Source organism: Pleurodeles waltl, chromosome 6 (genome assembly GCF_031143425.1).
Source record: "Pleurodeles waltl isolate 20211129_DDA chromosome 6, aPleWal1.hap1.20221129, whole genome shotgun sequence".
Taxonomy (NCBI): domain Eukaryota; kingdom Metazoa; phylum Chordata; class Amphibia; order Caudata; family Salamandridae; genus Pleurodeles; species Pleurodeles waltl.
The window spans coordinates 71,140,144-71,153,933 of NC_090445.1; the positions used below are offsets into that span (position 1 = coordinate 71,140,144).

Genomic DNA, 13,790 nt, shown 5'->3' on the forward strand with positions numbered 1-13,790 from the left:
TTGTATATATATATCTTGTGTATATTCCCTATCCTCTCACTGAGGGTACACTCTGAGATACTTTGGCATATTGTCATAAAAATAAAGTACCTTTATTTTTAGTATAACTGTGTATTGTGTTTTCTTATGATATTGTGCATATGACACAAAGTGGTACTGTAGGAGCTTCACTCGTCTCCTAGTTCAGCCTAAGCTGCTCTGCTAAGCTACCATTATCTATCAGCCTATGCTGCTAGACACCCTATACACTAATAAGAGATAACTAGGCCTGGTGCAAGGTGCAAGTACCCCTTGGTACTCACTACAAGCCAGTCCAGACTCCTACACTTATTCCGAGGGTTGATCTCATAAAAAGAATGATGGGAGGGAGGGGAGAGTATATGCATATAAAGACGGGCCGTTGAGCATTCGCCTGTTGTGGGTGGGGGAGGTGGCATACTCAGCAAGTTTCCAGCTGGGTTTGTTTGGTTACTGCAGCAGCGGTTGACACACTGTAAGAACAAAATGGTTGCAGACAATTGTGCACTTTACAACACATAATCGGCTATACACCTGAGACCACTGGCCCTTACTCTGAAGTTATTGACATGAAACGTTATAGGATTGAATGATTACAGGAAAGTGCGGAAGGTAGTAGCCTACCTTCAGCGCCATGGCGTCGACTTGGTTATACTTCAAGAAACACGTCTGGCCCCAGACAGCTCTGTTCTTACCTCAAAGAGATTGCAGGGTCAGTTTGTGGCAGCTGGGTTAACCTCTCATGCAAGGGAATCATGATTTAGGCAGCTAAATATTCAGGCGTATACCTACAAGAACCCACAAAAGACCCAAACGGTATATATATCGTAGCCTGCCGTAGATCTCTCTTTTCTGCTAGTGGGGCTTTATGGCCCCAGATATGATGACCCCCAGTTCCACCTTGACTTAGCCACGAGAGTGTCAGTGTGGAGGAACCTGCCTCAGATTTGGGAAGTGAACTTCAGTTGCACATTAGATCCAGTGATTAATCGATCAGGGGGCTCACACAGAAGGCCAGCTGCGGTGGCAAGGACGTTGATTGCTATTGCAGCAAACACTGATTTGGTGGACATTTGGAGACACTAAAACACTGATGGGGGGTACACTCACTATTCGACAGTGTACGATCTGCATACATGCACTGACTACTGGATGGTGTCCAGGAGCTTTGTCCCTAGGACTCATACGCAAGAACCCTGGCCCAGTACTTACTCTGATCACTCGCCGGTATCCCTGACCATAGAGGTTGGGCCTCGACGCATCGCCCTGTTCATGCGGTGGTTTCCACCATTCTCTGTTAAATGCGGCGTTCCGCGATGACCTGGCCAGGGCCATCAAAGAATTCTTCCATCTGAATATTGGTTTGGTCTCTAGCTTTAGCATGGTGTGGGAAACGTTCAAAGTTTATATCTGCAGGATAACAATTGCTAAGCAGGCGGGGGTCCTAAAATACCTGTGTGATTGTCTGGCTCTGTTAGAAAAGGAGATAGCGCAGCTGGAGAGGGAACACTTAATAATGCCAGACAAGCAGCTGTCGGGCCGCATTCATGAGAGGATAACGTAATTTCACGAAACAGCGCATAATGAGATCCAACACATGGGGAAGTATGCGGCGGGCCGTGTGTACGGGGAGGGGGAACGCCCTGGTGCAACACTGGCAGGCACGATGCGTCCCAATAGGGAGAGGGATGCAATACTAGCGGTACAGGACGAAAATGGTCGTCTTATCAACAACCCGGTAGAGGTTGTAAACTGCTTCCGCAATTATTACACAGCACTCTATGCAACTAAGATTACCCCAGATATAGATGCAATATCTGACTACTTGACACATATTGCCCATGCCCTGGTTGACGAATATCTAATGGCACCGCTGCAACCAGCGGAGGTACGCAGGAACCTCAAAAATATGGCCGAAGGAAATGCCCTGGGCCTGGATGGGCTCACATTGACTTTCTATAAAACCTATCAAGATTTGCTAATCTCACACCTGATGGCACTATAGGAGGTAATGGCAGGAGCCAAGGAGATGCCACTCTCTATGAGAGAAACACTAATTATGACATTGATTAAACCAGGTAAATACCCATTACAGTGCTCCTCTTATATCTTATATCTTATCAACATGGATACTAAAATTTATGCTAAAATCCTCGCTGATAGATTAGCCGCTGCTGCCTAGCGTAGTAAAGCTGGAGCAATTGGGATTTGTCCTGGGTCACAGCCTAAAGCCGAACCTTAGAATGGTGTTTGGTGCCATACAACACATAGATACAGGGGTGCGCGCTGTTGCAGTTTTTCTTGATGCCGTTCATGTTGGCAGTACTATGCCGCATGGGGCTGGGCAAAGTTTTTCTACAATTAGTGCAAACTCTTTACACAGCACCCTCAGCGAGAGTTAGAATTAATGGAACCATCTCTGAATTGATATCTATCACTAGAGGCACTAGACAGGGGTGTCCACTATCGCCCTTGATATATGCGATGGTCGTAGAGCCGCTGGTGTGTGCCCTGCGTGAATATCACAGGGGCATCCATTCCTCAGGATATAAATTAATAGTCTCTGCATATGCAGATGATTCTTTATTGTATATTCGCAACCCCATCTTGCGCCTGCGCTCCGGGAGATCACGAGATTTGGTGCTCCCTCCGGCTTGCAGATTAATTGGGATAAATCTATGGTGTTCCCCCCTAACACCGATCATGACTCCATTAGAAATGTATTTCCCTCCCAAATGGGAAACAGGCTCAGTTGGCTACCTAGAGATCCAAATTCACAAAGACCCTAAGATAGTGATGTCAGATAATTTTGGTAAAGCCATACAAAAATTGACAGAAAATGTGAAGGTTGCCAGTGTCTCTAACATGACGTATAGCTCTCATGAAAATGGTGATACTCCCGCGGTTTCTATTCCTTTCTCAGAATATTCCTACCTTGCTGTCAAAATCAATCTTCTCCACTTTGTCTCTTCTAATCAAGCTTGAATGGCCGGGAAAACAACCCAGAGTACAGTGGCAGGTTCTAACACTGCCCTACGATATGGGTGGAGTCAACACCCCCAACTTATAGACATATTATGGAGTGATACACTCCATGTTTGCACACTGCTGGGTGCACGGTCCCCCTGACTTGCTTAACCTGTGTATAGAGGGGGATATGTTGGCTCCGCACCCCCTGCCATATCAGTTATTTGAGCCTCCTGCCTGTCGTCACGGGGCTTTCGATTCTCTAAATACGACTACCCATGCATGCATGGACAGCCTTGTGATCAAGCAGGCAATCTGTCAGATATATGGTTCCTGTTGGGGCGGGATAAGAATGCAGTTGCTACACTTCGAAAACTGGACATCAAGACAATGGGAGACCTTCTTTCGCGAAGGTGCAATGCGCACCTGGTAATCAATCATTGAACCCCAATCATGCAATATCAGTATTACAGGGCCCGTCACGCTATGCGTTCCCCACTGGGGGACAACCTCTTAGAACTGCCTGATATGCAGGTTCTCTCTATGGTTATTGAGGATGCTTAGCCTTGAAAACTGGTGACCAGACTTTACACCCATGCTCAGGAGACAGTTGGGAAAGGGCTGATGAAAGCCAGGCCCCACAGATCTCTCTATGATAGCCGTCACCGTCATCCCGCCTCGTAGAGCTGCCAAATATGGAACAGCCTGGCCGAAGCGCCCTCTGAGACCCCGCGCTCTAGCTCCTGGTGGGCTCAGGTCCATTCAGTCACCACCGACGCGATGGTGCCCCGACATCAGGGCTGCTGCGGTCGTAGGATGTCCTAAGATGCTCTGCTTTGCCGATTTATAAATCCCTGGTATGCAGAAATGCTCGAGGGTGCACAATGTGAGGGTCTTAATTTATTGGGGCATCAGGATTGTTAGCGGATCTTTGGTGGCCAGCGGAGCTCTGTCAGTATACGACCATCTTGCTGCCGGGCAAGATCCTCCTCCTCCGTACACAAAAATATTCAGATAATTATTCAAAGTAATAGTTGTACAAAATACATTTAAAAATGTAACTATTACAATTATTTACAAAATATGAAATATTTTTATAAAACATATTTAAACAAAAACATAAGTATCAATATTTAATATAATGTATTATGTATAATAATATTGTAAAAACACTGCCCACTCTATTCCCCAATAACATCAACAATCTTGTTGAAAAAAATCCCAAAACTAAGAAATTAATACAATAATTATACATATTAATAAAACATTAATTATATTAATCAATTAAGCATACATAAAATATCAAACAGAGATATATTTTTAAAGCACTAAACAACCATTCCTCCAAAAAACAGCCCCAAAAAATAAACAGTAAGTTAACATATTTATAATATATTTTACAATATTCCTAGCAATCTAACTTGAATACAAAATAAGTAAATTCTATTAAAAAAATGATAATAAATATCACCATATTTAAGGGCCTCATAACAACATTGACGTTTGGAAAGACCCGACCGCCAAAGCCGCGGGGAGGAGGCTGCCATCATACTGGCAGCATCCCCCCAGTCGTATTACGATGTTTGCATCAGGCTGACTGACGGAAACATTGTATTACAACATTTCCGCAGGTCTGACCGGCAGAAACAGTGCCACTGCATTGGCCTCCGCTCCCTTAAGGGAGCGGTGGCCAATGCCGTGACACAACAGCACCCTCTTGTAATTACCACCGATCTACTCCCCTGGGGAAGGAGGGGGGGGGAGGTCCACTAGACACCAGAGATTGTTTTTTTTTTCATAAAAGAGGGGTGGGGACTGCCCATAATGGGCATGGCCATGCCCTCACTCAAAATAAATGGGGCTCCAGTCTTGCTGCCCCCCCCGAGGGACAAAAAGCCTACTAGGTACAAGTTTTTTTTTGTTTAAAAAAAAAAGAAAAGTCTAGGAGTGGGGCTGCCCAGATTGGGCCTGGCTATACCATCACCCCGCACAAATGAGCTCAGTTTTTCTGCCCGCACCAGGGGCAGGTGAGGCACTTATCCCCGATCTGCCCTCACGGCTGCAGAAAGCCCCCTTTTTTTCATAAACGAGGAGTGGGGCTGCCAGGCCCCCACCCAGAATAAATGGGGCTCAAGTGTTTTTGCTCCCCTGGGGGGTGGATAGGGACAATAGCCCCCGATCTGCCTCCCAGAGGGGCAGAAAGCCTACTCAGCACAAGGGTTTAAAAAAAAAAGAAAAGTCTAGGGGTGGGGCTGCCCAGATTGGGTTTGGCAGGGCCCTCACTCCCCAAAAATGGGCAGTCTTTCTGTCTTCTGAAATTCACAAAATTCCTACCACCCAGCATTGCCACACCTCTGCAGATAAAAATTCTGCCCCACTTATGCGACTGGGTCTAGTGCCAGCGACAGCAATGGATCCCATCAAGGTCAATAGGAGACTCCATGCAAATTCAGAGATGTACAAATTACCACTTCTGCTAAACTCTATATCTTGTGCCCATTTAGGAAATACATAAGTTTCCTTGATACCCATTTTTCACTCTGCCTATTTTGCTATAAGAATTGGTCTGTACTTGGTACTCCAAAAACCATTGTACGGTGCAGCTCAGTTGCTGGCTTTGGGTACTTTGGGTTTCTGGAGAACCTACAAACCCAACGCAACCAGAAGGGCTTACCGGATGTAATGGTATATTGCAGTGGTTCCCAACCTTTTGATTTCTGTGGACCCCCACTTTAACATTAATGGAACCCAGGAACCCCCAATGAATCATCATTAGAATCCGGGGACCCCCGCCTGAGTCATTACTGGAAGCTGGGGACCTAATTTGTCAATATTTGTTAATATTTTTTAATTTTCTAGGCTCTCGCGGACCCCCTGAGAAAGCTTCGCGGACCCCCAGGGGTCCCCGGACCACAGGTTGGGAACCACTGGTATATTGCTTTTGTCAATCGGCCATTGTGACAAAACTTTACAGGTGAAAGTGTTGTCACAAATGCCCATGTTTTACTACTCCTTTTGAATATTTCTTTATTTCAACAGTTATTTTCCTTGGAAAGTCCTTGAGGGATCTACAAATATGACCCATTGCTGAATTCTCAATTTTGCCTACTTTTCAGAAATATATGGCTTTTCTGAATCGCCCCTGGTATTCCCACTGTTTTCCACCACAAACTGGAAGTAGGTTGAAAGCACAAAAAATAGGGCAAATAGGCTACCTCTTAGAAAATTGCTAAAAACTGTGGTACACATTTTAGATATTTGATTTAGCTCTGCATGTTCCTGAAAGCTGGGCCGATGGTGACTTTAGTACAGCAAACCGTTTATGGATGCTATTTTTAGGGAAAAAACACACTTTTATTTGGAGCACTTTTTGCCTTTTTTTTTTTTTTTAACTCAACATTTTGCTATATTTGGCCTATTGTCTCAGTCCCCTCAAGGAGGATCCACAAACCCTTTGCGCCTTTAGAATCCCCAGTATTTTGGAGAAAAAGGACACAAATTTATGGAGGCCTAAGCGCAAACTACCCCAAATAGCTTTGGCTCAGCACTGGGTGGGGGCGAGGTTAACTGTCGGCCAGAGATCGCTTCAGAGCGTTTCCTCCAACAATAAAGAAACTGAGGCCAGTGGAAACACTCCATTGTCACAGCTATGTTTGTTTATACCCCACACTGTGCTGAAAGGCCACGTGATATACTGTGATGAGAGGCATGGCTTGATTGGTGCCAAGGGTCAATACCTCTGTGCCAGTCACTATCCACTGCATTGGCCGGTGGGCTGTAAATTAAGACCACTTTGCATATGAGACAGCAGATTGACAGACAGTACAGTGCGCACTGTAAAAATGAATTGCTGTGAGTAGGAACCAACATTACTGGACTGATCTTTGGTGTCCAACTGAATTGGCTCTAACCCCTTCCTCAGTAGAAGTGGTCAGAAATCTCTGTGTAAACTTTGACGCACAACTCTTGTTTAAACACCAACTTTTAGCAGTAACCTCACCCTGATTCGAAAATTCGATGCACAATCTTGTTCTTGCCTCTATTTTCAAACAAAACTGTGATCCATGCTCTTAGACCCAGGCTGTATTACTCAAGCTCAGTCTGCCTAGGCTTGATAGATAAGTTAATTAAGAAACTCCAGTTGGTCCACAATTCGTAGGCCTGGCTGCTTCTTAATTTCCTGAGACATTGTTCTATATCTTTCATTTAAGGGAACCTCCATTGGCTGCCTATACGCGACAGAATCCAATTTAAAACCCTGATGCGTATTTACAGAGCTGCCCACAATTCTGGCCCTCACAGTTTACGGAAACTGTTTTCTTTTTACTCTCCTGCCAGTTATCTGAGATCATCTAACTCCTTTAACATACTTCCTCCCAAATGTTGCTAATTGAGGAGAGGTGGAAACTCCGCTGCAGTTGCTGGAACCAAGCTGTGGAATAAACTTCTGCGAGAACTCGCTGGAATACCTGATCATTTGCGATTCCTAAAAACTCTAAAGCCTGGTTCTTTAATCAAAGTTAGAAAGGGCCTAAAATTATTCTTGTGTTGTCTGTTACTAGTGTCTTCCTTTCCATTCTCCTGTTCTCCTGATTTGTGCTGGCCATTTAGAACCTGGGGTCTTACCACTTATCCTATTGCTTCCGAAATTTCCGTCAATGTGATCTCTTGCTCCAGAATCTCTCTGCTGTCCGCATTGAGGCAGGGCATTCTCAACTCCACCAGTAAGTCCCTAATATCCTCCTTGCTGCTAGATGTCCTATTTCTCCATAGTGAACTGAAGCATTATCCAAACGTGTGCTGTGGTTTGGTTGTTCCTTCCTCCTGAATGTGTCCCCCCACGCCTCTGCCTGCACCATTCCTCTTACTCAACCAGGTCAAGAGGTGATCTGCATTATCCCCAACTTCATATATTACATTTTGTTGCAAGAAAATGTTGTTTCGAAGTGCCACTTCGTCTGTCAAACGTGTTAGTTTCCCTGCATGGTTCCCAGACGTCTGGCCTGTGACCCAGGTTCAGTATGTGAGTTCCTGTGTCAGTATTTCCCTCTCAGAAGTTGTACTGTGCCGTGTGACCAGCACTCTTAAACCAGACAGGGCGCTCTGGTCACCTGGGCACCTTCTGGCATCTCATGCCAGCAGTGTCACTAATTGTATTCATAGCTACGTTAAATTGCCTCTGATATTATTTTTAAATTTACAAGATTTATTTAGTAATAACATAGTAATACAAAACTCCAGAAGACATCTACAAGAGCATGCACATAAAACTGAATTAACAACTTTAGATGTAATGCACTAATAAATCATTGTGAATAAATATAGGAACTTGGAAAATAATGAATTGAAAGAATCCAAAAACTGAAGTTATTTATAAATGTAAAGGCTTTTTAACTGTTTGTAGAAAGCCCCCAACAATAATGAGCAGAAATTGAACACACAATGCAACGCTATGTACATTGATTTTACTGCGCTTTTGAACATTAAAGTACTACTTGTATATTTTATATGACAGTCATAACACTACTTGGACCTTGTAATTATTGCACACCCACCATTCATGTGTTACGTGTGTGTGTCTGAATCTGTAAACCCACTTTACTTTCCAAAAGCAGCAATGGCCTACATGAGGGAACTGGCTTTAGCAGCTTTGCAGTAATTTCTCGTTCCTAAAGATCACAGGGCACCAGGGAATACCTCTTACAAGGTTTGCCTAGTTGCCCCCAGCCCCTAGGTGAAGGAGAGATGACCTAACAAGTATTTGCAGTAATGTTGCATGCCTGTCCACCCCTGTCACATTCCCACATTTTGCTTCACTCCACCCTGCTTCCACGCTGCTATGGAGAAGGGTCCTGAACACCTTTGCACTGAATACAAACAGATTTAAGAAGCCCAGAGTGCAATTTCAGCCAGTACTTGGTTGCTAAAGACCTCATGCCTCCTAGATTTCCTTCAGTTCAATTACTTGGTGGTTGGTAATTGATGTAGGCTCAAGTTTTGATGGCAGCTGAAGAGCACATTGAAGCATTCAGGCTGTCTGAAGATCAGAGGAAGAATACTGAAACTAAGTACAATAATGCATTAACCTCCAAGAGTTTTAGAAGGGGAGTGGACATTAACATTTCTTCCCTTGGAAGCACGAAGTGCATTTGACGTTTTTTCTCTCTTTCTTGGTGTTTATTATTCAGATGCCACTTTGCTTTCTTTTTTAGGTGTGAAAACTTCAAATATGAGAAGCCAGACGTAATTTCCCCCGATATCAAAAAGTATATCTCTCATTTCCCCACTCGGGCTCCGGTTGTTCAGGAGTTGTTGGATGACTCGCCCAGCATAAGTAAGTACCAATAAGTAAGTCCTTCCCTCTATCTTGTCAGTAGGCCCAAGAAAAGTATTAAATCTAACAGGAACTTTTGATTTGATGTATAACTCCTGGGAGTCAAACAAGAGATGAGGTTATGAAGTTAATAGGTGGGGAAAACAGGAAACTTCTCCAAAGGGAGGGCATTGATGGGTGCAGTACAGTTCTGCAAAGGCCAGTGTCACTGCATGGTGCATAATAAACCCCTAAGCCATACTCTTTGTGCTTTGGGTTTTTCATTGAAATTGTAGAGAAGCCAGACGTAATTTCCCCCGATATCAAAAAGTATATCTCTCATTTCCCCAATCGGGCTCCGGTTGTTCAGGAGTTGTTGGATGACTCGCCCAGCATAAGTAAGTACCAATAAGTAAGTCCTTCCCTCTATCTTGTCAGTAGGCCCAAGAAAAGTATTAAATCTAACAGGAACTTTTGATTTGATGTATAACTCCTGGGAGTCAAACAAGAGATGAGGTTATGAAGTTAATAGGTGAGGAAAACAGGAAACTTCTCCAAAGGGAGGGCATTGATGGGTGCAGTACAGTTCTGCAAAGGCCAGTGTCACTGCATGGTGCATAATAAACCCCTAAGCCATACTCTTTGTGCTTTGGGTTTTTCATTGAAATTGTAGAATGTTCCACTCAACTCCAAGTAGTGGGTTTCATCTTCTTCTAGGCAGGGCCCAACACAGGGCCTTCTCTTTTGGATCTGGGCTTCTTCTCAGTCTTGGAAGTAACAGCATCTTGAAGTTGAGGGGCTGATGCAAGAGGAAGACCCTGTAGGAAAGTACCATCTTGCCTGGCATGTTACCCCCATTTTTCACTGTATATATGTTGTTTTAGTTGTATGTGTCACTGGGACCCTGGTAACCCAGGGCCCCAGTGCTCATAAGTGTGCCTGAATGTGTTACCTGTGTAGTGACTAACTGTCTCACTGAGGCTCTGCTAACCAGAACCTCAGTGGTTATGCTCTCTCATTTCTTTCCAAATTGTCACTGACAGGCTAGTGACCATTTTTACCAATTTACATTGGCTTACTGGAACACCCTTATAATTCCCTAGTATATGGTACTGAGGTACCCAGGGTATTGGGGTTCCAGGAGATCCCTATGGGCTGCAGCATTTCTTTTGCCACCCATAGGGAGCTCTGACAATTCTTACACAGGCCTGCCACTGCAGCCTGAGTGAAATAACGTCCACGTTATTTCACAGCCATTTTACACTGCACTTAAGTAACTTATAAGTCACCTATATGTCTAACCTTTACCTGGTAAAGGTTAGGTGCAAAGTTACTTAGTGTGAGGGCACCCTGGCACTAGCCAAGGTGCCCCCACATTGTTCAGAGCCAATTCCCTGAACTTTGTGAGTGCGGGGACACCATTACACGTGCACTACATATAGGTCACTACCTATATGTAGCTTCACCATGGTAACTCCGAATATGGCCATGTAACATGTCTATGATCATGGAATTGCCCCCTCTATGCCATCCTGGCATAGTTGGCACACTCCCATGATCCCAGTGGTCTGTAGCACAGACCCTGGTACTGCCAGACTGCCCTTCCTGGGGTTTCACTGCAGCTGCTGCTGCTGCCAACCCCTCAGACAGGCAGCTGCCCTCCTGGGGTCCAGCCAGGCCTGGCCCAGGATGGCAGAACAAAGAACTTCCTCTGAGAGAGGGTGTGACACCCTCTCCCTTTGGAAAATGGTGTGAAGGCAGGGGAGGAGTAGCCTCCCCCAGCCTCTGGAAATGCTTTGTTGGGCACAGAGGTGCCCAATTCTGCATAAGCCAGTCTACACCGGTTCAGGGACCCCTTAGCCCCTGCTCTGGCGCGAAAATGGACAAAGGAAAGGGGAGTGACCACTCCCCTGACCTGCACCTCCCCTGGGAGGTGTCCAGAGCTCCTCCAGTGTGCTCCAGACCTCTGCCATCTTGGAAACAGAGGTGCTGCTGGCACACTGGACTGCTCTGAGTGGCCAGTGCCACCAGGTGACGTCAGAGACTCCTGCTGATAGGCTCCTTCAGGTGTTAGTAGCCTATCCTCTCTCCTAGGTAGCCAAACCCTCTTTTCTGGCTATTTAGGGTCTCTGTCTCTGGGGAAATTTTAGATAACGAATGCATGAGCTCAGCCGAGTTCCTCTGCATCTCCCTCTTCACCTTCTGATAAGGAAACGACCGCTGACCGCGCTGGAAGCCTGCAAACCTGCAACATAGTAGCAAAGACGACTACTGCAACTCTGTAACGCTGATCCTGCCGCCTTCTCGACTGTTTTCCTGCTTGTGCATGCTGTGGGGGTAGCCTGCCTCCTCTCTGCACCAGAAGCTCCGAAGAAATCTCCCGTGGGTCGACGGAATCTTCCCCCTGCAACCGCAGGCACCAAAAAGCTGCATTACCGGTCCCTTGGGTCTCCTCTCAGCACGACGAGCGAGGTCCCTCGAATCCAGCGACGCTGTCCAAGTGACCCCCACAGTCCAGTGACTCTTCAGCCCAAGTTTGGTGGAGGTAAGTCCTTGCCTCACCTCGCTGGGCTGCATTGCTGGGAACCGCGACTTTGCAGCTACTCCGGCCCCTGTGCACTTCCGGCGGAAATCCTTTGTGCACAGCCAAGCCTGGGTCCATGGCACTCTAACCTGCATTGCACGACTTTCTAAGTTGGTCTCCGGCGACGTGGGACTCCTTTGTGCAACTTCGGCGAGCACCGTTTCACGCATCCTCGTAGTGCCTGTTTCTGGCACTTCTCCGGGTGCTACCTGCTTCAGTGAGGGCTCTTTGTCTTGCTCGACGTCCCCTCTCTCTTCAGGTCCAATTTGCGACCTCCTGGTCCCTCCTGGGCCCCAGCAGCGTCCAAAAACGCCAAACGCACGATTTGCGTGTAGCAAGGCTTGTTGGCGTCCTTCCGGCGGGAAAACACTTCTGCACGACTCTCCAAGGCGAGAGGGATCCGTCCACCAAAGGGGAAGTCTCTAGCCCTTTTCGTTCCTGCAGAAACCTCAGCTTCTTCTGTCCAGTCGAAGCTTCTTTGCACCCCCAGCTGGCATTTCCTGGGCATCTGCCCATCTCCGACTTGCTTGTGACTTTTGGACTTGGTCCCCTTGTTCCACAGGTACCCTAGATTGGAAATCCACAGTTGTTGCATTGCTGGTTTGTGTCTTTCCTGCATTATTCCTCTAACACGACTATTTTGTCCTTAGGGGAACTTTAGTGCCCTTTGCACTCACTTTTCAGGGTCTTGGGGAGGGTTATTTTTCTAACTCTCACTATTTTCTAATAGTCCCAGCGACCCTCTACAAGGTCACATAGGTTTGGGGTCCATTCGTGGTTCGCATTCCACTTTTGGAGTATATGGTTTGTGTTGCCCCTATCCCTATGTTTCCCCATTGCATCCTATTGTAACTATACATTGTTTGCACTGTTTTCTAAGACTATACTGCATATTTTTGCTATTGTGTATATATATCTTGTGTATATTTCCTATCCTCTCACTGAGGGTACACTGTAAGATACTTTGGCATATTGTCATAAAAATAAAGTACCTTTATTTTTAGTATAACTGTGTATTGTGTTTTCTTATGATATTGTGCATATGACACTAAGTGGTACTGTGGTAGCTTCACACGTCTCCTAGTTCAGCCTAAGCTGCTCTGCTAAGCTACCATTATCTATCAGCCTAAGCTGCTAGACACCCTATACACTAATAAGGGATAACTGGGCCTGGTGCAAGGGGCAAGTACCCCTTGGTACTCACTACAAGCCAGTCCAGCCTCCTACATTGGTTGTGCAGTGGTGGGATAAGTGCTTGAGACTACTTACCACTCTTGTCATTGTACTTTTCATAAGAGAAAAATATACAAAACAAGGTCAGTGTATATACACATAGCCAAAAAGTTTTGCATTTTCTCTTTTCACTCTTTTCTAAGTGCTGAAAAGTACTCCTAAACTTTCAAAAAGTTCTTAAAAGTTTAATAAGTTTTTTTCTGTCTTTCCAAAAAGTTCTGAAAACTTTTGTCTCTTTCTCTATCACTTTAACTCTCTCTAAAAAATGTCTGGCACAGGCCAAAGTGTTGATCTGTCCAAACTTGCATATGACAACCTTAGCTGGAAAAGAGCAAGGAGTCTCTGTATAGAGAGAGGTTTGAGTGTAGGGAAGAATCCTGCCTTGGAACTGTTAATTAACATGCTTAGAGAACAGGATAAGGCCAGAGGTGGCCCATCTGTTGAAAAAGTACCTAATAGTTCCCAATCTGATTCAGGGACTCCCCCAGGAAAAGATTCAGGAAAGAAACTTCCTAGCCTGCCCATTACTAGACAATCTAGCATAGATGGTAATGATGATGAGCCACACCAAAGAAATAGTGTTATCTCACATCATAGCAAAAGCATTTATTCTCACCATACTGGTAGTAATGTTTCTGTAAACCAAGCTGTTAAGTTGCCTTCTGTAAGGGACAG

At 45.4% G+C, this 13,790-nt stretch overlaps 1 protein-coding gene across 1 annotated transcript in view; it reads left to right on the forward strand.

The window, feature by feature from the left end:
• The first annotated feature begins 1,399 nt into the window (after positions 1–1,399).
• Positions 1,400–13,790, forward strand: part of LOC138301483 (uncharacterized) — a 45,942-nt gene continuing 33,551 nt past the window's right edge. The window contains exons 1-3 of the mRNA XM_069241995.1: positions 1,400–1,578; positions 9,198–9,319; positions 9,595–9,696. Coding sequence (XP_069098096.1) covers positions 1,400–1,578; positions 9,198–9,319; positions 9,595–9,696 — 403 coding nt within the window. The remainder of the gene's footprint in view (positions 1,579–9,197; positions 9,320–9,594; positions 9,697–13,790) is intronic.